Source organism: Erinaceus europaeus, chromosome 2 (assembly GCF_950295315.1).
Source record: "Erinaceus europaeus chromosome 2, mEriEur2.1, whole genome shotgun sequence".
Lineage (NCBI taxonomy): Eukaryota > Metazoa > Chordata > Mammalia > Eulipotyphla > Erinaceidae > Erinaceus > Erinaceus europaeus.
The window spans coordinates 200,281,243-200,307,935 of NC_080163.1; the positions used below are offsets into that span (position 1 = coordinate 200,281,243).

General features: G+C 45.2%; 2 protein-coding genes across 11 annotated transcripts in view; both read right to left on the reverse strand.

The window, feature by feature from the left end:
* The window catches only part of MCUB (mitochondrial calcium uniporter dominant negative subunit beta), a 43,957-nt gene extending 32,732 nt beyond the window's left edge, over positions 1-11,225 (reverse strand). Inside the window, exon 1 of the mRNA XM_060186288.1 lies at positions 11,004-11,225. Within this exon, the coding sequence (XP_060042271.1) occupies positions 11,004-11,081 (78 nt within the window). The 5' untranslated portion in view covers positions 11,082-11,225. The remainder of the gene's footprint in view (positions 1-11,003) is intronic.
* A 10,883-nt stretch (positions 11,226-22,108) lies between these two features.
* Positions 22,109-26,693, reverse strand: part of SEC24B (SEC24 homolog B, COPII coat complex component) — a 67,552-nt gene continuing 62,967 nt past the window's right edge. For 9 of the 10 annotated variants that reach the window (XM_060186276.1, XM_060186275.1, XM_060186277.1 and 6 more), the window contains 3 exons: positions 26,576-26,668; positions 23,819-23,922; positions 22,109-23,040 (listed from right to left, as the gene is read on the reverse strand). In XM_060186276.1, coding sequence (XP_060042259.1) covers positions 22,926-23,040; positions 23,819-23,922; positions 26,576-26,668 — 312 coding nt within the window. In that variant the 3' untranslated portion in view covers positions 22,109-22,925. The remainder of the gene's footprint in view (positions 23,041-23,818; positions 23,923-26,575; positions 26,669-26,693) is intronic. The other variant, XM_060186274.1, reaches the window with a different exon arrangement.

Sequence of the window (26,693 nt, forward strand, 5' to 3'; positions counted from 1 at the left end):
TTGTTGAATAGGACAGAGAGAAATGGAGAGAGGAGGGGAAGACAGAGGGGGGGAGAAAAAGACAGACACCTGCAGACCTGCTTCACCATCTGTGAAGCGACTCCCCTGCAGGTGGGGAGCCGGGGGGCTTGAACTGGGATCCTTATGCCAGTCCTTGCGCTTTGTGACACCTGTGCTTAACCTGTTGCGCTACCACCCGACTCCCCCATGCTGCGCCTTTCTAAACAGATGCCTCCGAAGTCCAAACACCAGCTCACAGGACAGGCAAATGGCTGTTGCGGTCTGAAGATAAGCAGCACCCAGGCTCTTGAACAAATCTGAGCTGCACTGCTCCCTTTAGCCCACCACCTTTAGTCACCTCCCTGCAGGAACTAGAGCTTGCCTCCACCCCCTTGCCCCTCTGCCCCCCACACATGTCAGGCTCTCAGGAGAAAGTCATCAGCGAGCCACCAAGATCCCAGGCGGCTTCACGTGTTCCCCGTTGGGCCAGCTGCTGTGTTTCCTGCTCCACACGCACAGCCACAGCATGAACTCGGTCCTCAGTACTGTTCACAACAATGTCTCCACCCACTGTGCAAACCCTGGACTCTCAGCCTCAGGCTCACGGTCTAGGGCAGCAACCCTCCCACCCTGTCTCTGATTAGAGTCTACAAGACTGGAGTCTGGGTCTGGGTGGAACACAGTTCTGCTCGCTTATTCAACTACCGTCTGCAGTGGCTTCTGTCCTCAGGGGCAGAGCGGACTGCTTCTGACAGAGCCCGGAGGTTGCAAAGCCTAAAATGTTGACCATTCGGATCTTGGCACCAAGATTTATCAGCAGCAAGCCAGGGAAGAGCTCCAGGTAGAGCACACACTTTACCACGAGTGAAGACCCATGTTCAAGGCCCCGGCCTTCACATGGGAGCCCTGCAGCAGTGCTGTAGTGTCTCTTCTCTCTCTCTCCTCCCCCTTTCCACTCCTCTCTCCCTGTCTCTCACTACCTTAAAAAAAAAAAAAAGCCTGCCAGGAGTGGTGGAATCATGCAAAATAAGGGGCCAGGTGGTGTTTCACCTGGTTAAGCACACACATGACAGTGTGCAAGGACCCAGGTTCAAGCCCCTGGTCCCCACCTGCAGGGGGAAAGCTTCACGAAAGGTGAAGCAGGGCTGCAGGTGTCTCTGTCTCTCTCCTTCATCTCCCTCCATACTCAATTTCTCCCTGTATCCATAAATAATTTTTTTTTAAAAAAAAGAATCATGCCGACATAGAGTTCCATAGATAATCTTAATTGTTAAAAAAAAAAAAAATTAGGGCAGGGTGGTGACATAGCCAGTTAAGTGCTCACCTTGCCATGCACAAGGCCTCAGATTTAAACTCTGGCTCCCCACATGCAGGAGGCCGTTTCACGAGCAGTGAAACGGGTTTGCAGGTGTCTCTCTCTCTCTCCCTATCTTCCCCTCCCCTCTCAATTTCTCTTTTTCCTATCTAATAAAAATAGGAGGAAAAAAGGTGGATTCATACATAGTACTGGCACCAAGCCCCAGTTATAACCTTGGTGGTAATTAAAAAAAGAAAAAAATTGGGTGTCAGGTGGTAGCGCAGCGGGTTAAGCGCAGGGGGTTAAGCACAGGGGGCGGGGCGTAAAGCGCAAGGACCAGCATAAGGATCCTGGTTCAAGCCCCCGGGGAGTCGCCTCACAGGCGGTGAAGCAGGTCTGCAGGTGTCTGTCTTTCTCTCCCATTCTCTGTCTTCCCCTCTTCTTCACCCTGCAGGTGGGGAGCTGGAGGCTTAAACTGGGATCCTTACGCCAGTCCTTGCAAACCTAGTTAAGCTCACATAGTACAAAGCACAAGGACCTGCACAGATCCAGGTTCGAGTCCCTAACCTGCACGGGGGATGCTTCACAAGTAGTGAAGCAGGTCTGCAGGTCTCTTTCTCTCTCCCTACATTCCTCTCCACTCTCAATTTCTCTGTCCTATCCAATATAATGGGAAAAAAAATAGCCACAGGAGCAGTGGATTCGTAGCGCCAGCATTAATCCCCAGCAATAAGCCTGGTGGTGAAAACAAAAACAAAATACACACAAAAGGATTTTTGGTTAATTTTTTCCATTTATTCAAGGTTCACATCACCCAAAGGAAAATGAATCCCCCGCCTACCGTGAATTTAGTGGAGAGGGAGGAGTGAAGTTAGGACCATAAAGAACAAACTGTTAGGGACAGACTGTAGCATACTGGGCTCCCTGTGTCCCTTCCTTCCTCACTTCCTGAGGTGAGTGAGCATCCATGGAGATGAGGAGGAAGAAAGAGCTGTGCCCACAAAGCGCTGGGACAGGCCAGGTGGGAAAGCCAGACAGACACAATTAACCCTAATTGGCCTGGGGATTAAGCTGAGTACTGGGGGCACCATGGGAGAGAAAAAATAATTACTTTCTCTCCGGTCCTAATTAAATAGTTTAGAAAAATAATTAAAAAGTACAATTAATGGCCTGAGCAGAACATAGTGGTTATGCAAAATATGTCTATGCCTAAATCTCTGTGATCCCAGGTTCAATCCCCAGCACCACCATAAGCTAAAGCTGAGCAGTATTGTGTGTGTGTGTTTAACTATCTTTCCTTCTGCATCCCTCTCATAAAACAAACCACTTATTTTTTAAATCTATGTATTATTTACTGGATCGAGACAGAGAAACCAAAAAAAGAAAGGGGAGGGGAGGAGAGGGGGGGAGGAACCTGTAACACTGCTTCACCACTCATGAAGCTTCTCCTAGGCAGACAGGGACCGAGGACTTGAACCTGGGTGCCTTACACAGTAACATGTGTGCTCTAGCAGGTGCACCAATGCCTGGCCCCAAAATAAAAATTTTGCTGAATTTCTTTATTATTTTTTTGTTTGTTTGTTTTACCAGAGGCCTACTCAGTTCTGGATTGGACCTGAGACCTTTGGTGCCTCAGGCAGGAGAGTCTTTTACAGAACCATTATGTTATCTCCCCAGCCCTATAATTTTTGTAGGGAGAGCTCATCAAAATTGGGGTGAGAGTCGGGTGGGGGTGGGGGTGAGAATCCTTGAGGGAGCCACTGATGCCCTTTGAAGGCCACAGACATGGGGAGGGATGGGGACATCACATGACAGACAAGGGACAGTGGCAATCTACCCCCACCCCCACCCCGGGCAGAGCCGCCTGGGACTCAAGAAGGCAGAGGGCAGAGAGCAGGTCTGGGTTCTAAGGCTGGAGAGGCCATTCCTAGTGGACCAGAGCCGTGTGCCAGTGCCTGTGCACCTGCTTCCACTACCACAAATGCCTGTGCAAGGGGTGGGCCAAGCCCAAAGCAGCCACTCTCTCTCTGCACATAGGAAGAGCCCCAAAGCACAGGTGGCCCATGAGTCACCAGGCTGGGAGGCATCATGGGGACATCCAGCAAGGCCTGGGTGAGCCAGAGCTGTCTGCAAACCAAGTTTCTAGAACAGAGGTTTCTGCCTGCCGGCCTTGCAGTCGCCTTATCATCAGTCTCTGAGGAAAGGCAGGTGTGGGCTTCCAGCTGCAGCGCCACCATGCCACCACCGGAGTCAGGCGGTCATTAATTCTTGTGACAAGGCTCCCACTCAAAGAGCCTGGCTCCCCTCAAACTCAGTCCCCCAAGGCACACGGGATGTTTAGCAGAAGCCACGCACAGAGGCAGAGAAGAAGAGCAAGGATCTATCAGAAAAAAAACAAAGAGGCCCTTTCTCTCTCCTTCTCTCCCCTCCCTCCCAGGCTCAGAGCCTCTATCTGTTATTCCCAGGGTGGAAAAGGTGTCCATTTATCTTCAGATTTGAGCAGTGTGATCAGAGTCACAGATCCCAGCCCGCAGATCGATGGGGTGTCACCCTGTGGATTTGGAGAAATCAGGATGAACAGAGGTGTCTGCAGTGGTTACAGAGAGAAACAACCACACCCTCCACTCTAGTCGCCATCTGTCTATCAGGCAGCACTCACTTGTGAATGACCCTGCACAGCCTCAGAGGTTTTTCCTGGGCCAGCAGATAGCGTGGGGTATGGGCCTTCCCATGCGCAAGGCCCTGGGTTGTTTTTTGGTTTTTTTTTAAGTTACATTTATTTATTTTCCTTTTTGCTGCCCTTGTTTTTTATTGTTATTGTAGTTATTGTTGTTATTGATGTCACTGTTGTTGGATAGGACAGAGAGAAATGGAGAGAGGAGGGGAAGACAGAGAGGAGGAGAGAAAGACACTTGCAGACCTGCTTCACCGCCTGTGAAGTGACTCCCCTGCGGGTGGGGAGTCAGGGCTCAAAGCAGGGTCCTTATGCCGGTCCTTGCACTTTGCGCCACGTGCGCCTAACCCACTGTGCTACCACCTGACTCCCAAGGCCCTGCGTTCTAATTCTGCTGCCATGTATAAACACTGTGAACCACACTGGATGGGAGAGCTCATGGAGGGTGGAACAGTGCTGTGATGTCTCTTATGTCTCTCACTGTCTCTTTTTTAAATATATATTTTTTAATATTCTCTTTTGTTGCCCTTGTTTTATTGTTGTAGTTATTATTGTTGTCATCATTGTTGGATAGGACAGAGAGAAATGGAGAGAGGAGGGTAAGACAGAGGAGGGGAAAAAGAGACACCTGCAGACCTGCTTCACCACTGGTAAAGCAAACCCCTGCAGGTGGGGAGCTGGGGGTTCGAACCGGGATTCTTATGCCGATCCTTGCACTTTGCGCTTTAAATACATTTTTAAGATCCTTTATTATTGGATAGAGACAGAGAAACAGAGGGAGGGGAAAACAATGTGGGACAGAGACAGAGTGACACCTGCAGCCCACTTCACCACTCGTGAAGCTTAATCCCTGCAGGTAGGGGCCAGGGGATTGAACCGAGGTCCTTGTGCACTATAATATGTGAGCTTAACCAGGTACACCACTGCCTGGCCCCCTCTCTTTTGTCTCTCTGTCTTTCCTCTCTCTGGTAATGAGTAGCCAGGGCATTGGTGCAGCTGGCTGAGCACAGGACTTGCATGCCCAAGGTTCCTGGTTTGATTCTGGGCCTGGTTTCTCTCTCTCTCTCTCTCTCTCTCAACTCTCCTATGAAATGAATCTAAATGAACTAAAGAAAAAATGTGGAGTTAGGCAGTGGTGCACCTAGTTAAACACACATTACCATATACAAGGATCTGGATTCAAGGACCCAGTCCTCACCTTCAGGGAGGAAGCTTCATGAGTAGTGAAGCTGGGCTATAGTTGTCTTTCTCTTTCTTCCTTTTTCCTCTCAACTTCTCTTTCTTTTTCCTCTCAACTTCTCTTTCTACCCAGTAAAAGTATCAAAAATACTGTAAAAGTTGGCGCAGATTGCTCAGAGCTGGTATTTATTGTTTATGGGAGAGGCTCTTACAAAAATGGAAGGCTTTCCCTGCCTAACGTCCCCTGCATGAAGCTGTGTATTTCTGTCAGTTTATCAGGATAAGCCTCAGCTTTAATCCCTTCTCTGGTGTCTCTCCGCATTGTTCCCATCCAGGGCCTTCCATCAATTCAGAGAAATCTCTTTCCGTGGGCTCTGTTTACAAGGCCATCTTTTGGAAGCTGAGATAGAAACCTAATTATCCCCTCCAAACAGCTGCCAAAGCAAAGCTAAATAAAATTCAATACTTTCTATTTCCTTATGCTGAATCTGTAACTAAGCAAAAAAAAAAAAGGGGGGAGGAGTAAAAGCAAATGTCACTTTGGAGTTAGTGACATGGAAAAGTTGTAGAATAAAGAGAGCTACTATAGGCCTGGGTAGCTCATCTAAACTATACCTGAACTTTTTTTTTAAAGAAAACTTACTTATAAAATGGAAATGTTGACAAGATCATAGGATAAAATTCCCACCACCAGAATTCCGTATCTCATTCCCTCCCTTGAAAGCTTTCCTATTCTTTATCCCTCTGGAAGCATGGACCCATATACCTGAACTCTTGACATACATAGTGGAAGATTCTAGGTCAGGTAAGAGAAGTAATAAGAAAAAAAATTAGGATCCTGGTAATTGTGTACCTGTGACACAGTACCTTGCACATGTTACTAAATCATAGCACCACAATTTTCTTTCTTTCTTTCTTTTTTTCTTTCTTTAAAACAGAAGTCATCTCCAGCTTTTTTAAATTAATATTTATTTATTTATCCCCTTTTGTTGCCCTTGTTTTATTGTTGTAGTTATTATTATACTATGTGCAAGGACCCAGGTTCAAGACCCTGGTCCCCACCTGCAGGGAGGAAGCTTCAGGAACTGTGAAAGCAGGTCTGCAGGTGTCTATTCCCATCTCTATATCCCCCTCTCAGTTTCTCTTTGTCTCTAGCCAATACAATAAAAATAAAACATGATAAAGTTCAGAATAGTATTTCTGTAAGATACAACCATACCTGTCAACATATCTTGAAAGATTAAACCAAAAAGAATCAAAGCATCTATGTGTGTGTGTGTGTGTGTGTGTGTGTGTGCATTCCCCAGGTTTATCATGGTGCTTGTATGACAAATCCACTTTTCTGGTGGTCATTTTTTCCTCTTTTCTTTAATTTGATAGGACAGAGAGAAGTTGAGACAGGAGAAGGAAAAAGAGAGACATCTGCAGCCCTGCTTCACTATTCATGAAGCTCCTCCCCTGCAGGTGGGGACCATGGACTTGAACCCAGGTCCTTGCACATTAGGTAGTGTGTGCACTTAACTGGGTGCACCACTGCGTGGTTCCCCAAATTAGATTCTTGCAACAACTGCATTAGACCTAACTCCTCCTCAGGGAGCTCTTTAGAGGGCAAAGCACCAAGAGACCGTGTGAACAAGAGAGATTGGCAGGTTTAACGCCCACCATCGACTGTTTAGAACACCTTGCTTCAAACACCAAAGAAGGGTTTTTGAAAGCAGAAAAAAATGATAAGTCCAGTGGAAAACACCAAGCCTGGGACCTGGCAAGCCAGCTGACCTGAGAGCTTGCCTGCCCTGCCATGTGCTGGCCCCCACTGCGGTGGTGTCTTTCCCTCTGCGTGGAAATATCTGCCCAGAGCTGTGAAAACCCAGGGATGACCAATAAAAGATGGAGATAATGAAGCCAGGATACAGGCATGACACCACAGACACAGACATCTTTACACTGGGGATATTTTAGTTCATAGTAGACTGACATCCCGTGGGAAAAGGACAAAGTGGTCAGTTCAGAAACGGAAAGCACTTTTGAGACCCCAGTGACAAGTTCTCCCCTTGATTTGCAAACGGTGACAGACTGCCGTAGATTGAGTGAGGTGCATGTGAACACACAGGTAGCTGCCTCATGAGATGCTTGTTTCTAACCCAGGGACCTGAACACCTTCGGTTCATCCACTATCAACAGATCCTCAGATCCTTGGGCTTTCAACCTGATTGCAGAGACACCTCAACTCAACAGACATTCAGCTGTGCATACAAAAGGCTTTCCTTACTCAAGAGTTTGCTTTGCAAAGCCAACAGCACTAATGCTGTTCAATTGTGGACAAGTAAAATCAGCGGAAAAACAACCACTGCCAACCAGCACTCACATCTAAGTGCTGGACAGGTGGCAATGCTTAATATTTAATAGACAACCTGGCCTGGAATGACTCGGACACTGAAGTGTCAATGTCTTACCTAGCAGGTAGGTATAGTCACCAACACACAGCCAAGGCCCCTTTCCAAAAAGATGCTGAGAGCCACACACACCAGAGGCAGGACAGCAGCCAAGTGACAGATGACAGAAATCATTTTAAATGGGGGCTGGGTTAAACATGCATGTTCAAGGACCCAGGTTCAAGCCCTTGTTCCCACCTACGGGGGGAAGCTTCACAAGTGGTGAAGCAGGGCTGCAGGTATCTCTTTTGATCTCTTCATATCTCCCCCTTTCATCACAGTTTCTGTCTATCCAATAAATGAGTTGATAAAATATTAAAAAAAAAAATTCTTGGGACCAGGCGGTGGTGCATCTGGTTGAGCGCACACACTGTCATGAACGAGGACCCAGGTTTAAGCCTCCGGTCCCCACCTGCAGGGCAGATGTTTCACAAGTTGTGAAGCAATGCTGCATGTCTGCCTATCTGTCTCTCTCTCTCTCTCCTCCAACTCCCCTCTCATTTCCATCTCTATCCAACATTCATTTAAACATTTTTAAAAGAATTCTAAACAAACTCTTGGCGGAGGAATCAAAGTGTCAATGTGCTTGGCTTCTAGAAGCCAGGAAAAGCCCCTTGGTCCTGAACTGCTCTGCAGAGTGCACACTCGGTCTTTGAAGCTGCGCACCCAGCTCCTCCATGTTTCCAGGACCTGGCATCCTGCTGGGGAGATCACTGGGCTGAGCAGCACAGACTCAATGGAAGAAAAGCACAGCTGGGAAAGAGCTCCCTGGTTAATAACAATCCATCAGGTAGCAGGGTGACGCCAAGCTGCATCTGGGGCCACCCAGAGGCCTCGGGAGCTCGTGGTTGCCCTGGAAACCACCAGCCAGAGGACAAGGACCAGAGAGGCTGCCCTGAACCTGACCATGGACACTAGGCCATGCCTTGACCAGAAGTAACAGAGCGCACATGCCTGCTGGCTGAGGCTTCAGGTGATACCCATTGCTTTGGAAGGCAGTCCTGCTCCACCAAACATAGTCCTGTTGGCAGTTTTGTTTTTCCCCTCTCACGAAAAAACACAGGCAGACCTAATGACTCACCCAGCATAGCAAACATGAGACACACACAGCTTTCAAAGTTTCTTAAGTACTCCCACAGGCGCACTCAAGACATTTGGAAAAGACCATATATAATTGGGAACGAGTTTTTGCAACAGTAGATGGGTCCTCATGAGCTACAGAGAATTTTATGAGCATGTTGGGCCACAGTCATCAGATTTTCAGTGCTGTTTGTTTTCCACCTGCTTCCCGGGGCTGCTGGGCTCTAAATGTGCACAGCAAAGATACACAGAAAGAATTCTAGTCTCTATCTACAGAAACCTTCCTATCAAATGGAGCAATCACAAAACAGGGAGAGCTTAGAGAGAAAAATATGGCCAGTCAGTGAATCTGACCCACAGAAAGTGGTTCCATGTTCTCACTAAACCTCCTGAGCTGCTAGGGATCAGTTTCTTTCTAAATTTTTATTTTTTAAAAAATAAACTCATTTTTTCATTCTGTAGACTGTTCTTTTATGGTCTGATTTTTAAAGAAGCCTATATGGAAGCAAATGCAAAAGCTTGCCTTTATCCCTTTTTGGCTCTTTTAGTAACAGACACATACATGAAAAGGCATAAGCATCTCCACCGCTAATACTGGGTGAGCTGACTTGGCAGCTGGAGCAGGCGAGATGCGAAGCTGAAAACCTGCAAATTAGAAACTGCCCACATGCAAAGCGTCTTAAGATGACTACCTACGGATAAAGTAGTACCACGAGTCCCTTGTTAACAGACCTAGTAAGTCCCAGCTTTATCATGTTTAATACATTTTGAAGTGTAATTAACAGACCATCAAAGATTTCAGGTCTAATGGCATCTGCCTTCTCTGGGAACGAATCCCACCGCTTTAAGTTGAGAGACTACCCTTCTCCCTATAAATCCAGCCTGGAGGATTTCCTCTCCTGGCATGCTAGGTTCTCCTTTTCAGAAGTGAGCAGTGCATGAAACACAACACTGACGGGTGTTGCCATGGGGCACGTGACAAGGCCCTGACCTGCTCATTTCACAACTGGGAAGGCTGGGGAAGATAGCAGAAAGGTTCTGCAGGGGACTTTCATGCCTGAGGTTGCAAAATCCCAGGTTGAAATCCTAGCACCACCCTAAGCCAAAGCTGAACAGTGCCCTGGCCTTTTTTTTTTTTTTCCTTCTTTGTGTCTCCCACATTCTTTGTCATTAAGATAAAGGAAATATATCTTAAAAATTAACTGGGCTTGTAGGTTTTTATTTTTAAAAGAGGACCCACCACCCTATAAGAGGGTTCATGGCACCACTATGTCACAGCAGGAAGCGAATGTGCAGAAAAAGGGGTGATCATTTGATAAAAGGTAGCCAGTCCAAGGGCCCTAAAACTTCCCCTCGCCATGTGCAGTGAGTGGGAGAGAAAACCAACTCCATCTTGCATGAGAAGAGGAATTCCTTGCACTGACTTGTTTTACTGTTTTCTAGAATGGACTGAAAAATACAATTCTACCAGCAGGGGAAGGGGTGGGGGCGGATGGATGGGACCCTTAAACCTTTGCAAGGAACAATCCTAACATCTTTAAACAGTCGACCCTTTTCCTTTCCTTCTTCCCTCAATGACCAGAGCCCTTCTCCTCATCCTTTCGCGCCACTGAGGGAAAGCATTTTCATCAAAGCATTTCACTATTTATTTCTTGCATCCCTCCAAACTCCCGAAGCCCTGAGATAACTGGAGGAGCAAGGGGGGAAGGGGGAAAAAAAAAAAAAAGCAAGAAAACCAAACCAACCAGGAAGTGAAAGTGACAAAGCTGCACTCTAGGAGTCAAAGCAAAGAAGCGGCTAAGCGGGACATGCGGGCGGGACATGTGGGCGGGGATCCCCGCCTTCCTCCTCGGTTTTCTTCGGGGACCTGCGGGGTGGGGGGAGTCCCCGGGGTGTCCCGGGGATGCTCCTGCCGAGTCTTTGGGGGAGAGCAGGAACACGCTACTCCTGCTCTAGGAACCACAAGGCGACTGTCAGGCCGTGATTCACCCAAACCCCACTTCTCCCTCCCGCTTTCACAGGGAGGGGCTCGCGGTTCTCGGCACGTCGAGGGCGCCCCTCTCAACACCCCCCGGGGGACCCCAGCGCCTCCCTTCAGCCCCTTGGGCCACTCTGACTCCGACCCCCGGCCGGCTGCGCCAAAACCGCCATCCCCCTTCCGACGCGCACCCCAGGCTGGCCGAGGTGTCGCGCCCCGACCCGCCCGCTCCGCTCGCCCCTAGGCGCCCCGACCCCCGGCCCGCGTGGGCTGCGGGCGGCCACCTGTCGGCCCTTCCAGGACGCGCCGCCGCCCGCACCTGCCCCGCACCGCCCCGCGCAAACTTGGCCGCCGCGCGCCTACCTGCGGTCGGTGCGGGGCCCGCGGTCCTGGGCAGCTGAAGGGCGGCCGCCGCGGCCAGGAGCCCGGTCGCAGCAGCATGGAGCCGGGCCGCAGCGGGAGCCGGAGCCGGGGCGGGGGCCGGAGCCGGGGCGGGCGCGTTGGGGCCCGGGCGCAGCCTCTGCCAGGGCGGGCCACCAGGGCGTGTCCCTCCGCTCGCTTGAGGCGCTCTTTTCTGCTCGTTTCTTTCCTCCGACCGAAAAGAAAAAAAATAAATAAAAAATACCGGTTGCGGGGAGGCCCTCCGGAGGAGTGAGGAGCGCCCTTGTCTTTCCGGGCGCGCTAACCATTGCGCACTCCCCCCACCCCCGTCGCCAGTGCACCCTATTGCCTGAGGAACCAGCGTGCTGGCTGGCTCTCCCCGCTGCTGCTGGTGGTGGTGGTGGTGGGTTCTGACTCCATGAGCTAGCTCCTCTGTAATTCTTTCTTTCTCTTTTTTTTTCTTTCTTACTTTTTCTTTCTTTCTCTCTTTTTTTCTAAAAAGCCAAGCAACCGTTGTTTAAGTTTTTTCTTTTTCTTTTCTTCTCTCTCTCTCTCTCTTTTTAACTCGGATAATCAAATGCTTGGTTGGTCCTGGAAACCAAAGTGCAAGCTCTCACATAGTTTGTCCAGCCAGAGAGTTTTTCTAGGTCACATACATGAGGCCCGGTGGAGCTAGAATTTCAGGTCAACCAATAGATAATTTTCTCAGTGTAACTGTCCCGGTGCTGCAAGATTCTCACTCCTTTTTTTTCTTAATGAAATTTTTGGGATATGCTACATTCTTTGCTGTTGATGTAACTCAAACTCCAGTGGGCGGCCCGTATTTTTATTGGATAAATCTGTGAGAGGTTCATTTTGTCGATGAATCAAAGCAACAAGTAGCAAATCTTTCTTCGTTGATAAAAATACGTTTTTTTTTTTTAAATCACATGTTGTCATCCTTTCCTTCTATTGATTAGAGCTCCAAACGAAAGGAAATTTATTCTGTTTTGAAGAATATGGTCGCAGTCAACTTGGAAGTGCAGATGTTTGTGAGATACTTCTTTTTTTTTTGTGCCTCCAAGGTTATTGCTGGGGCTAGGTGCCTGCACTGTGAATCAACTGTTCCTGAAAGCTATTTTTCCCCTTTTGTTGCCCTTGTTTATTGTTGTTGTTATTTATGTTGTTGTTGGATAGGACAGAGAAATCGAGAGAGGGGGGAGAGAAAGACAGACACCTACAGAACTGCTTCACCGCTTGTGAAGTGACCTCCCTGCAGGTGGGGAGCCCGGGACTCGAACCGGATCCTTGAACCGGTCCCTGCGCTTTGCGCCATGTGCGCTTAACCCGCTGCGCTACCGCCCGACTCCCCCAGGACATTCTTTTTAATCAGGGTGTGGGGTAACTGGATCTACCATAGCTCCATTTTACATTTTGGGATAACCTCCATACTATTTTCCATAATGGTTGTATTAATTCACATCCCCACCAACAGTGCCCAAGAGTCTCCCACCCCCGCCAATAGTCAAGATATGGAAATAACTGAAGTGTCCCAGATGGAGGCAATGTAGTAATATAGTTCTTCCATGCCTTAAGATGGGATTACATCCCATTACTGGAGTGGGGTGGGGGCACATACCTGTGTAGCAATATGTAAAAACTTGGAGGACGTTATACTAAGTGGCAGAAGCCAGATGAACACACCTGATTTTGTTTATAGGAGGAATTTTCAAATGTCAAACTCAGAACCAGAGGAGTACAGGGGTTAGGAGTGGGGGAGCCCTGGGTTATAATGTGAATAGGTCCTGGGAGCCTTGTGGACAGCATGGTGGTTATGCTGTATTAATACACTTGAGCTTTGCTTAGAGTAGATCTCAAGTGTAAACACACACACACACACATGATGATGGATATATTAACTAGATTTTGGTAATCATTCTCAGTGCTCACCAGACAGAAAACCAGTACATAGTGTCATTAAATATGTACTCTTGTTGATCATGCTTCATCAGAGTTATCGGAAAAAAGAAAGGTGTTAGATTTGAAGATTAAGTGGAATGAGGAGAAAATGGTCATTTTTGGAGCAGAGTCTGTCCCTGAACATCACTGTGATACTTTTCTGCTCTGACAGGTTTTTGTTTCCTTTTCCTGAATTGCTCTTTGTAATGCTTTCTGTTGTTTTGTTTTGTTTTGTTTTAGAGAAGAGAGGCAGAGAGTGAGAGAGGAAGACACCTCAGCACCGAAGATTGCTTCAGTGTGGTGGGGGCCAAGCTCAAACTTGGAATGTGTATATGGCAAATCAGCGACTACCAACTGAGCTACTTTGATGGCCCTATAATAGTTTCTAGAGAGCGGATAGTAAGGGAAGATTGTCTTTTCTCTTGCATGACCAACTTGTCTGCCATATAAAAATAATGTTGAAAAGGGAAAAGAGAAACAGAATCAGATGGGGGCTGGGTGGTGGCACACGTGGTTGAACACACGTTACAATGTGCAAGAACCTAGGTTTGAGTCCCAGTCCCCACTGCAGGGGGAAAGCTTTGCACGTGGCAAAGCAGTGCTGCAGGTATCTTTCTTTCTCCCTATCTCCCCTTACCCTCTCACTTTCTGGCTATCTCTATGCAATAAATAAAGATAATAATAATAATGAGAGGCCAGCATCACTTTGGTGCCTGCAATACTAGGCACAGAACTCAAGATCTCATGCTTGAGAACCCTTTATTTTATCCACTGTGCCACCTCCCCGGCCATGTTTGTTATGGATCCTTCAGAAAAGTGTCTCTTAGCATCACAGTTCAGCATTGGTACAAGCCTATCAATTCTTATCATTGCTATTCAAATGGAATTAATATCTACCAACTGTTTTTCATGTCTGAGCTGTAGTAGTCGGAAGCACATTCTAGACTAGCTTCTGGGCCCATTTATGTTAAACATTTCCTTTGACCAGCCTTTACATGCACACTTCAGTAACTTGGTGTAGCAGGACACCTCCTGTTCAACCTGCACTTTGGATTCTCACCACACCAGGGTAGTTGGTCCGGGACTAGAGACGAGAATGTTCTTGGAAATCATTTCTACTTGGGCATAGCCCACAATCACTAATACCACACGGGGTGACTAGAAACCACATAAAATACCCTGCTAAACCCAAGCCAAGTATCTCCAACTCTATCACTCACACACATGCTTTGCAAAAGCACGACTAACATGGCAGGTGAAAAGTTCAGAAACTCAAGCTAAATCAACTTGTTGGTGCATCAATCTTTAGTAAGTGTGATTATTAATCCAAATTGCCCTGGGCCCATCTGCAGCACTTAGTCTATTTATTTGTACTCACACCTGACTCTCAGTCGGGTTGTAAGTGTTGGGGCAGGTGCTTGGTTTTTATTAATCTTTGTGTCAGGGTAAGTGCTTAGCACAGCATCTGCTAGACTCTGAAGTTAAGAGGCTCAATCAACAATGAATAAATGAATGCGTGCTAATGGAAGGAAGACAATAATACAAGAACAACATTAAAAAAAAACAAAACGCCACCACAGATGTGACTGCAACAAAGCCTGGGAACTGTGACTGCAGATAAGGGAGGTTAACAATATGCAGATGGGTAGTGCTTTGGTAAGATCGGAAAGCAAGGATGGAGATCTCAGGCAGTACTGATGGGCCTTTAACACCACTGGCATGCCGACATTTTCATCAGATGCCCGGAAAAAGATGACTCTATGGAGATGAAAGTAGGCTTGTGATTGCCGGAGTGAAAAGGGGAATTGGAAGAATCTGGGGATTATGGAAATGTGCTCAGCTGGATTTTGCTGGCTGGTGCTTCATTCTGCAAGTAGTCTGCTACATCTAGTCTGACAGTACACTTAAGACGAGTAAGACGGATGACATGTAATAATATGTCAATAATCCTCAATAAAGCTCTAAGGCTTTCAGTAACAGGATGAGAGCATTGTATGTGAAAAGGCTGTGCTTTGTGGAGCAGGCATGAACTAGCCACCGCACATGATAGTTGTGTCCATGTCCTGTCTTCCCCCACCCCCAGCCTGCTCTACCTGCAGTGTCCACAGACTCCCCCACAGCAGTCTGCCGAGCCCCCAGCTGCTAGAAGTATGTGGCTGGTACAGAGAGCAACAGTTCGTAAGGAGAATGGCCTAGAAGATAGTCTAAAATGTGCCTTGGGTTGAAAGCCAGCACCATATGATACCAACACTAAGCTATTCACTCTTTTAAAACTGAATTGTAATGAAAGCACTAAATACTAAAAACCACTACTCAGGCAAACGTATGATTTTGAATGAATTTATTATGAAACAAAATCTGAAAATAAACTAAGCTCACAATCCAAAAATCAGCAGCAAAAATAAACTAAGAGGAAGTAATGGGAAGGAAATGATAAAAGCTAAAAGCAGAAAAAAAAAACCAACAATCCAACTTTCTTGACAATTCTTCTCAAACACCCCCCCCCCCCAAATAGAGTAAAAGCAAGTTACTTATTTTTAAAGACACCAAGACAGGCCAACAGAAAACAAGAATGTCCAGGGGGCTGGGTGGTGACTCACGCACCTGGTTGAGTGCACGTTACAATGCGCAAGGACCAGGTTTAAGCGCCTGATCCCCAGCTGCAGGGGGAAGGCTTTACGAGTGGTGAAGTGAAGCTGCAGGTATCTCTCTCCCTCTCTGTCTCTCCTCCCCTCTCAATTTCTGGCTGCCTCTAACCAATAGATAAAATAAATAAAATTTAAAAATCGTAAAAAAAATAAAAAATGAAGGAAAAAACTGGGTGAGGCATGCTGTGTGTTGGTTCACCTGATTACCACACACAAGGACCCAGGTTTAAGCCCCGGCTCCTCACCTAAGGGGGGGGATCTTCACCAGCACTGAGGCAGCACTGCGGGTGCCCTTCTCTGTTCTCACCCACTGTAAGTAAATAAATTATTTATATGGCAAAGGGAAAAAAAGTGGCTGCCATGCAGGTACTGTGCCAAAATACCGAGATGCTAAAATTATGTAAAACAAAAAAAAAGAAACAAAACTAACTCCCCATAAGCATTTTGTCGAGTGAGTGAAAACTCTAAAAACTAATCCTGGCTTTAAAAATGAGCCTAAACAGATTAATAGCTGTTGGATGAAACCCTGATCAATGACTAATGTGGAAAAATATCTCAAGCCCAGAAGGCTTAACGGGCCAGTTCAACCCAGACTCCAAGATGTGAGGATACTTACCCTCACCGAAATTTGGTGAGGGTAAGTATCAATTTTATCATTGGATCCCAGGCATCAGAACAGATGAAGTGTTTAACTCAACAAGGTTAATATAATGCTGATAATTACAACTGAGGGGAAAAAAAAAACAAAACACTAGACTGCAAAAGCAAACTTTAGACCAACCAGAAAAATAGGGGATAGGAAGGTGGCTTGTGCACATATGGGGAGCTGGGACGTGCTCTCTGACCTCTTTCAATAAGTAAATAAATCTCCTTAAAATTTTTTAAAATTGTATTTTTACTTATTTGTTACTGGATAGAGACAGAAAAATTAAGAGCAGAATAGGAGAAGAGAGACCTGTAGCCCTGCTTCAGGTCTCGTGAAGCTTTCCCCCTGTACTTGGGGACACAGCAACTTGAACCTTAGTCCTTGTTCACTGTAATGTGTGCGCTTAATCAAGTGCACCACCACCAGATCTTTTTTTTTTTTTTTTTAAAGAGAAAGGCAGGAGATGGGTTGGGTTAGGGAAGGGGTAGACTGGGCTCAAACATGGGTTGTGAATGTGGGAAAGCAGTGTAGATTACCCAGGTGAGCTATTTTGCCAGCTCTAAATCTTCTTTAAAACAGACAAGGAGTCAGGCGGTTAGGTTAGACAGGGAGTCAGGTACAGTAGGTTAAGCACAGGTGGCGCAAAGCGCAAGGACCGGCATAAGAATCCCGGTTTGAGCTCCCAGCTTCCCACCTGCAGGGGAGTCGCTTCACAAGCGGTGAAGCAGGTCTGCAGGTGTCTATCTTTCTCTCCCCCTCTCTGTCTCCCCCTCCTCTCTCCATTTCTCTCTGTCCTATCCAACAACGACATCAATAGCTACAATAATAAAACAGCAAGGGCAACAACAACAACAACAAAAAAGGGAATAAAAAAACAAACCAAAAAAAAAAAAAAGTAAACAATATATATTCTACATAGTAGAAATGGAACCCAGTCATATAAAAGAATGGTCAGTACAGATAGATCTAAACGACCCTGGCCAAATCCTAAATTACCATTAGTCCTCACACATCTAAACTATGGGGGGGGGGGGGGGGACGATGGCAATTTATTCAGAAACTGCTCTCTTGTCTCCACCCGTGCCTTTAGGCCTGAGGGGCAAGTCACAGAGACATAATGGGGACACTCCTCCATTTCTCCCTTGATCCTCAACTCTACAAATAACTACTCACCAGTTTTGGACAATTATTAGCAGACAGTCTATGCATTCTAGTAAAAATCTATCAGACTTCAATAGGAAGTGCATACGACAGCTATTTCCTATTAACTATGTGATTCATGAGATGTAAGTCCTGAAGGGGCAGGAGTTGAGAGAAACTGAAACAAATACAAAAGGAAGTCATTCATTCAGATGAGACAGGGCTTTCTAGTTTTCTCAAGTGTCTCTGGGAAATGACTACTAGAGAAAAGGCTAATGAATTTTCCAGTCACTCTGCTTCATTCAGTCAAGTGTCTCTGTTATATGACTGTCTAGAATGGGACCTCAAGGACAAGTGTAAAAAAAAAACCCCAGATACAGCCCCCTGCCCCATATAATTAAGAATTGAGAGTAACGTTCAGAAGCTGCTTATCATTGATTTCTAAATATAAGAATAGGCTTAAACAGTTGGTTTTAACACCATGAGGTCAGCCTGCTCACTATATTTTTAATTTTTAAAAATCTTTATTTATTGAATACAGACAGCCAGAAATCGAGAGGAGGGGGAGGTAAAGAGAGAGACAGAAAGAGAAATACTTGCAGCACTGCTTCACCAACTGCAAAGATCTTTCCCTACAGATGGGGACTGGGGACTTGAACCTGGGTCCTTGTGCACTGAAACATGTGCGCTCAACCAGGTGCATCACCACCCAGCTCCAGTCTGTTCACTTAAAAAACTTGGGGGGCTGGACACTGGCACACCTGGTTGAGTACATGTTACAAATCACAAGTTCCTAGCTTCAAGCCCCTTGTCCCCACATGCAGGGAGAACACTTCACAAGCAGTCTGTCTTGCAGGTCTGCAGGTGTCTGTCTTGCTCTCTAACTCCTTCTCTCTTGATTTCTGTCTCTATCCAAATAAATAAACAAAAATTTAAACACTTACCTTGTTATGCACTGACTTGGATTCCCCAGGTGAAATGACCATCTACCAACCACTCCCTTGCTAAAGTGCTACAAGTCAAGTAAAGGTGCAGATTTTCTTGAGTAAAATAATTTTAATTAAAAAAAAAAAAGTTATAGGAAACTGGGGAAAAAGTGTAGCATAAAAACAGACACATATCCGTTACTACCAAGCAGTGAAATGATCTACCACAATCCAAATGGCTTTCCAACTAAAATGACATGGAGCAGAAAAGCAAAGAGAGCAGTACCCATCACGAGGGCTTCCTGCAAGGACGAGCTTCCTGGGAAACAGACAGCAGAGCACAGTGTTGGTAACTGTCCACAGCAGAAGAGTGACCTTGCTTGTGTATTTAAGTGGGTGTGCCACTGCCCGACCCCCCCCCCCCCCCCCAGAACACTTTCAGTTTGAGTGATCTCTAACAGTGTACATAGAGCTTCTCTTGTGGTAACTCCAGTGAGGGCTTTTCCTTTCAGGATCAGCTCATGACCCCTGAGAAGGTGGGGGTCATTGTGCCCTGAGCCTCAACACCCTCCCCTGTCCAGGTGCCATCCTCACAGGGCTTCCAAGGAGGCAGGAGAAAGACCCCAGGTTTCTGACTGATCTGGCTTCTAGGTCTGCACTGGAAGACAAAGACAGGGAATCGTTATGCTCATCACTCACCGCTTCTGCTATTCATGTCTGTTTCTTATGCCAAAGCCTCAGTGTTCTTTCTCTTAGACACTGTCTTCTTTGAGTCATTAGTGATCCCATCCGCATGGTGCCTGCAAGGTTATTTTCAGCTTTGTTACTTTTCATCGGCATTTTTGACTTGAAGAATAATTTTAGTCACTTTCAAAGTTACTATGACTAGGTTGCCTGGAGGGTTTTTTTAAAAAAAAAATTTTATTATCTTGATTTATTGGATAGTAATAGCCAGAAATTGAGAGGAAGGGGGAAGTAGAGGGGAAGAGAGACAGACACCTGCAGCCCTGCTTCACCACTTGTGAAGCTTTCCCCCTGCAGGGGGGACCTGGGGGGCTTGAACCCTGGTCCTTGCACACTTTGTAATGTGTGTACTTAACCAGGTGTGCCACTGCCAGCCCTGTTGGGAGGATTTTGTAGCGTGATTTATACAAACAGCTTTCAGGTAGATTCCAGCCCACATCTGGCCAATGTGTACAAGTAAAACATAGGATTATCTGTCTGTTGATATACCTCTTCCTTAAAAGCAGATGTGGGGAGCAGAGAAGAGCCCTCGTAACAGAGTGCACACCTTGAACATGAGGCCCTTGTCTCATCCCTGCTCTCACAAAAAATGGCAGAGCATCCCAAAACCTAGATATACACCAGTTTCTGTGAGAGAGAGCTTATGTTCACACGTATCCATAAACTACTGCAAAATATATACCTGAAAGCAGAAGTACACTAGAGTTTGCAATGAGTACCCTCCTAACACTTCCTCTCCACTATTCCAACCTTTGGGTCCATGATTTCTCAACAATTTGTTTGGCTTCGTATGTTAACTCTCTTTTCAGTCACCAGGTTCCAGATGTCATCAGGATGCCAGCCAGCCTTCCCTGGACTGAAGACCCCACCAATGTGTCCTGGAGCTCCACTTCCCCAGAGACCCACCCTACTAGGGAAAGAGAGAGGCAGACTGGGAGTATGGACCGACCAGTCAACGCCCATGTTCAGCGGGGAAGCATTTACAGAAGCCAGACCTACCTTCTGCAACCCACAATGACCCTGGGTCCATGCTCCCAGAGGTATAGAGAATGGGAAAGCTATCAGGGGAGGGGGTGGGAAATGGAGATTGGGTGGTGGGAATTGTGTGAAATTATACCCCTCCTACCCTATGGTTTTGTTAATTAATCCTTTCTTAAAAAAAAAAAAGACAGAGCAGTGCTTTGCTTGCTCTATTAACGGAGGGGAAGGGGGGGGTATGACATAAAACACCCTAATGTTTAAGGAAGTGGTAGTATGTAAACATTCCTGTAAACTAAAGTGTATATTCCTGTTAGACAGTTCTAATGAGTCTCTCTCACCAACCCAGTTGTGAGGAGGAATCTAGTAAGCTGTCTCTGAGGACATGCTCTGCCCATCCCCACCACTAACACCAGGAGCTTTAATGCCAGTTTGAGTAAAACAAACTCCTGTGAGCGTGTGTCCTGTGAGGGGGCAATAGGGACAGACTGCCTATCTTCAAGATCTACCTCTCATGCCTATGTTCCAATTGATACTGTTCTCTCAGCCTTTCAAAGGGGTTTGACCTTATTCCCGTCCCAGCACCCCCACTGGTGACCCTCCTCCTCACATGTATTCATTAAGTCTATTCTATTTGCCTTCCTTACTGATCCCAAATCCTCTGAGTCCTAACCACCAGTCCCAGGGCATTCCTGCAGATCCTCATTTAAAGTTCACACAGGACTTATATGTGTGAGATCCCGGGTTTGATTCCTGGCACTGCATATGGCAGAGTGATGCCCTGGTTCTCTATCTCATTCTCATGAAATAATGAGAGATTATAGCTAGTTAAGGTACTGCAGTGTTCCTAATGTTCAGCGAGACAGCTTCTACTGGATTTAGAATGATAAGACAGGCATGCACGGTCCTGGGGAGATGGGCAGAGGGTGGGAAGAACATTTGGTTTTACTATTATCTCTGTTACAAATTAGTGATGTCATTTAGGGTAAGTTATTTAACCTCTCAGTTCCATTGAACAGTATGAAGACTGCATTTTTTTTTTAATTAAAGAAAAAAAGAAAGAAAAGAAAAAGAGGGAGTCGGGCTGTAGCGCAGCGGGTTAAGTGCAGGTGGCGCAAAGCACAAGGACCGGCATAAGGATCCCGGTTCGAACCCCGGCTTCCCACCTGCAGGGGAGTCGCTTCCCAGGCGGTGAAGCAGGTCTGCAGGTGTCTATCTTTCTCTCCTCCTCTCTGTCTTCCCCTCCTCTCTCCATTTCTCTCTGTCCTATCCGACAACGACAACAACAATAATAACTACAACAACAAAACAAGGGCAACAAAAGGGAATAAAATAAATATTAAAAAAAAAAAAAGCAATCACCGAGCACATAAACCTACTTAAAAAAAAAAACAATCCCATACCACACCTGAAGTCTATTACCGAGAAGTTCATTGTAGACAACATAGAACTCCATCCCACTAACTTTTTAATCAGAGTTTTTTTCTTAGAATAATTCAAAATTTAAGATAGTGACCTTAAAGTCAGTTAAATGGATAGTCATACATATTAAGAAAAATGTCTTGCTATAAATGAACAGAAAAAGAAACAAAAAGCCTAATTAAAAGAGAAAGAAATCCTCACCTGCAGGAGGGAAGCTTCGTGTGTAGTGGAGAACTGCAGGTGTCTTTCTTTCTGTCTTTCTTTTTCCCTACCACTCCATCTCTCACCCTCTATCAAAGAAAGGGAAAGAAGAAGATGAAGAAGAAGAGGAAGAGGAGGAAGAGGAAGAAAAAAGGAAATAAAATGGCTACCAGGGACAGATGGGTAAATAATAAACAAATAAAAATACAGCTAGGCAATAATTACATAAAATTTCAAAGTAGCACTTGTTTTTAGACTACAACTGAATAAATACCTGGCAATGATCACTAACGGAAGCTTTCTGAATCACCGATATTACTACCTGAATGAAGTGCCACTGTATTTGTCCAGGTAGTACGTTCACTATAGCATACATGGGGGAGGAAAGTAAGTCACCAAACTCCCTACCCAGGCCGCCCCAAAAAACATCACTAAACCATATCGTCAAGCAAAATATTTTTAATTAGTAGGCTGATCATAAATAAATCCACATAAAAGATTTGATAGAATTACAAAGGGTTTTGTGTTTCTTTTGTGGACTCAATTCATAATACCTGTTAGTCAACCTCATTCTCTGTGACAAAAAGAACTGTCATCCAACAATGCATCACAGTTTAAGCAATTCATATTCTGTAGTTACATTTTTACATTTTCTTTACAAATGTAACACTTATGTACATTATATATATATATGTAGATATATATATGTTCTATTGTTCATGTACTGAAATTCTATTGATTTACAGGGAAAATATTGTATTGACTTCATTTAATGAATACGAATCATTCCTTGTTAAAAAGTAGTTCAAATAAACAAATAACGTGGTGCCACTGCTTTATGGCATCTCTTGTCAGAGTACAAGTCCAGAGATATTACCAGTTGTAAGAAAGAAAAAAAAATCACCTCACTTGACATCATGACATACCCTTCCACACAGCTAGAGAGATCTGTGGCTGGTATGGAGAGAGCACAGCAGCGCCGTGCTACTGCAGCTGTGTGGAAAGCACACCGGGGGAGGGCGTCGCCACTACCGTTCATTCAGGCTGAAGGATGTCTGTCCAGGCAGGCCTCCTCTTCTGTGCCTTTGGCCGAAGCATCAGACAGGGCGCTATGCAGTACAGTGTCTTGTAACAAAAGCCTTGGTTTGGAATGTCCCGTGTGCTTCTCTGACAGAGAATATTTTTTATCATGGCTGGGGGTGGAGTGGGGGTGGGGTGTCTTTTTCTTCGTATTCATATATATATATTTTTATATTCCATTTCACTTACAAATCTGCTGGTGAATGTGAAGCAAAAATTCATAGTAAGAAAGTGCGGCTTCTGTACGATCCTCAATCAGATGCTGGAAAAATTCCATTTTGGCAGGGCTCTCATCTCTGAAAAAGAGAAAAAGGTATTTACCTAAAAATATTTATTATAAGGAGTCGGGCGGTAGTGCAGTGGGTTAAGCGCATGTGGTGCAAAGTGCGAGGACCGGTGTAAGTATCCTGGTTCGAGCCCCCGGCTCCCTACCTGCAGGGGAGTCGCTTCACAGGTGGTGAAGCAGGTCTGCAGGTGTCTGTCTTTCTCTCCCCCTCTCGGTTTTCCCCTCCTCTCTCCATTTCTCTCTGTCCTGTCTAACAACTACAACATCAATAATAACTACAACAATAATAAAAAAGGATTAAAAAAAAGGGTAAAAAATTAAAAAAAAATTATTATAAAAAGTGTGACTAAGACTTTTTTTTTCTTTTTGGTGGGACCAGAACTCTACACACCTTTTTTTTCAGTTGGGGGTGGAGGGATGGGTAGGGTGACACCAATGAAGCTTCCTTCAGTGCCAGAGCACCTCTATGTGGTGCTGGGGCACAAGCCTGGGTCTCACATGGTAATGCAGGTCCCCTATTTCTCTGGTCCATAAATTAGACATTTCAACTACTGAGTTACAGAAAAGTCACAATGTGTTTTTGTATAGAAAAACAGAAAGAAAAAAAAAGGCTTTTTCTGACTACCCAATAAGTACTAATAATGGGGGATTTTGGGAAATTGAAGTAACAAAATTCTAGCACTTGAATCTGTTTTCACAATAGTATTGAAAATCAGTTATTGAGGTAGTCAATTTCACAGATTACAAAGGATAAGACAATTTCATAACTTAGTTACAGAAGTACTTACTTTACCACATGAAGAATCGGGCTTAGCGGTCGGTTTTCTTTAAGCCAAGTGATAAAGGACCTGGCTCTTTCTGATGACAGCGTACCTAGTTCTGGAAGATGTGACTGGTGAAAGAAACAGGCAGGAAATTATCCCTTGCTTTCTGACTTCCACAATGTTAGAACTAAATCATGATTCTCACTACCACTAACCAGCCATGGGCAAATTAAACATTTTTTTTAAGTTTTTAAAATATTTATTTTCCCTTTTGTTGCTCTTGTTGTTTTATTGTTGTAGTTATTGTTGTTGTTACTGATGTCATTATTGGATAGGACAGAGAGAAATGGAGAGAGGAGGGGAAAACAGAGAGGAGGAGAGAAAGATAGACACCTGCAGACCTGCTTCACCACCTGTGAAGCAAATCCCCTGTAGGTGGGGAGCCGGGGGCTCCAGCTGGGATCCTTACGGCGGTCCTTGCGCTTAGCGTCACATGTGCTTAACCTGCTGCACTACCGCCGACTCCCATGTTAAATTTTTTAAAAATATCTTTTTTATTTATTAAATAGAAAGATAGGAGGAGAGAGAGAGAAAGAACCAGACATCACTCTGGTACATGTGCTGCTGGGGACTGAACCCAGGACCTCATGCTTGAGAGTCCCATGCTTCATCCACTGTGCCACCTCCTGGACCATGGCAAATTAAATTTAAATTGCTGATAAATCCATTTATATAATTTCCTGCATTAAGCCAGTAAAACAAACACAAGGATTGGTATGTCACTGACTTTTTACTTGAATATAATCCACTTTTTGAATAAGTCAATAAAACAGAGATCACTTTCTGTCACGACTGACAGGTATGTTGAACTTTAACATTTCTTCTAAAGGAAACACTTCAAATAAAGATGAAGGAGATCCACTTAACAATTGTACACTATAATCTAGATTTAATTTCTGTTGTTGTTTTGCCATTAGGGTTATTGCTGGGCTCAGTGCCTACACTACAAATCCATAGTTCCTGGATAGACACAGAGAGAAATAGAGAGAGGAGGGGAAGACAGAGAGGGGGAGAGAAAGACAGACACCGAGGAGTTGGGTGGTAGCGCAGCAGGTTAAGTGCAGGTGGTGCAAAGCACAAGGACCGGTGTAAGAATCCCAGTTCTAGCCCCCGACTCCCCATCTGCAGGGGAGTCGCTTCACAGGCGGTGAAGCAGGTCTGCAGGTGTCTGTCTTTCCCCATCTTCCCCTCCTCTCTCTATTTCTCTCTGTCCTATCCAACAACAATGCCATCAACAGCAACAATAATAAAACAACAAGGGCAACAAAAGGTAATAAATAAATAAACAAATAAATAAATAAATAAAAAAGAAAGACACCTGCACCTGCTTTACCGCTCGTGAAGTGACCTCCCATCCCCACGCAGGTGGTGAGCCGGGGGATCAAACTGGAATCCTGGAGCCAGTCCTTGTACTTCACTCCATGTCTCCATGTGTGCTTAACCTGCTGTGCTACCACCCGAGCCCCCAGATAAATATTTTCAAGACCATAGATTTATTAGTCTTTCTCATCACTGACTTCAAAGGCCTTATGTTTTAATCCAGTCTGTTTCGAGCATTCCACTTTTTCACGGTGATCTGAAATGCCATCTTTTATATAAAGATGCATTTATTTTTTATGTGTGTATGTGTTGGGGGTGGAACTGAGAGAGTGGACTGTTGTTGCTCAGTTCTGTACCATGGTAGTGCTAGGGACTGAACCTAGGGTCTCAGGCATGGAAGTCCCATGCTTCCTTACCCTAAAATACAATTTTTATCATATTCTAGTTTCAGAAAGTAGATCCATTTTTGATTTAGCTCTGTTCTACTATATGTTTACTGTGCCAATAAACAGTGCTTAAATAACTGTATCTTCAAAATGAGGTTTTACAATACAGACTTCCTGAAAAAGATGTTTGCTATCCATAAATTAAACGAGAAAATTCAAGTTGTTGCAAACAGCCTGACTATTGTCAGAGATCCAAGTTTAACAAAAGTTCCTGCAATTCTACTCTCTGTATCAGAGAGAGCTGCAGGGCTGAGTGGTAACGCACACACGACAGTACACTGGATTCAACTCCAGTCCCTATCAACTGGGAGGAAGCTGCATGAGCAGCAAAGCATGTGTCTCTTTCTCACTAATTCTCCCTCATCAATTTCTCTCAGTCTCTATTAAAAAAAGGGGGGTGGGGTGGGGTGGAGGAAGAGCTGCTAGAAGCAGCACTGACTGCATCATGCAGGCACCGAGCCCCAGCAATACAACCTTAGTGGAAAAAACAAAAAAAACAAAAACTACAAGTACATTTACATTTGTATATGAATTTTTCATGATGTCAGTATTCAGAATATCCCCAAAGGGGAAATAACCCAATGGCCAGGAATGGATTAATTGGGTAAATAAAATGTATTGTTCACAGAAAGGACCAACACGGGGGAACCTTAAAAAGTCAGAGAATCCAAACAACTAGAGGTCATATGCTATGTGATTCCATGTATATGAAAAGTCTAGAGCAAATTCAGAGACAGAAAGCTAACCACTGAGTGGGTGACAGGGAAGGTAGGAAGAAGTGGGAAATACAGGCTTCCTCTGGGGGTGAAGGAAATGTCACCTCTGAAAGGAGATACTTTTGACAGTTATACTAAAAACTAAGAAACTGTGAATTTTAGAATGGTGACTATTACACTAACTTTGTCCCAATTAAAACAAGCATGCAAAAAGCTCAAGGTATATATGACTCACTGACCATTTTCTGTGGTATTGATGCAAAGTCAGGAAACCCGAGCACATCCTCTATGAAGTTATTATCACAGCCTTTTCCAATCCAAATGTAAAAGACCTGAAAACAGATAAAAAAAAAAAAA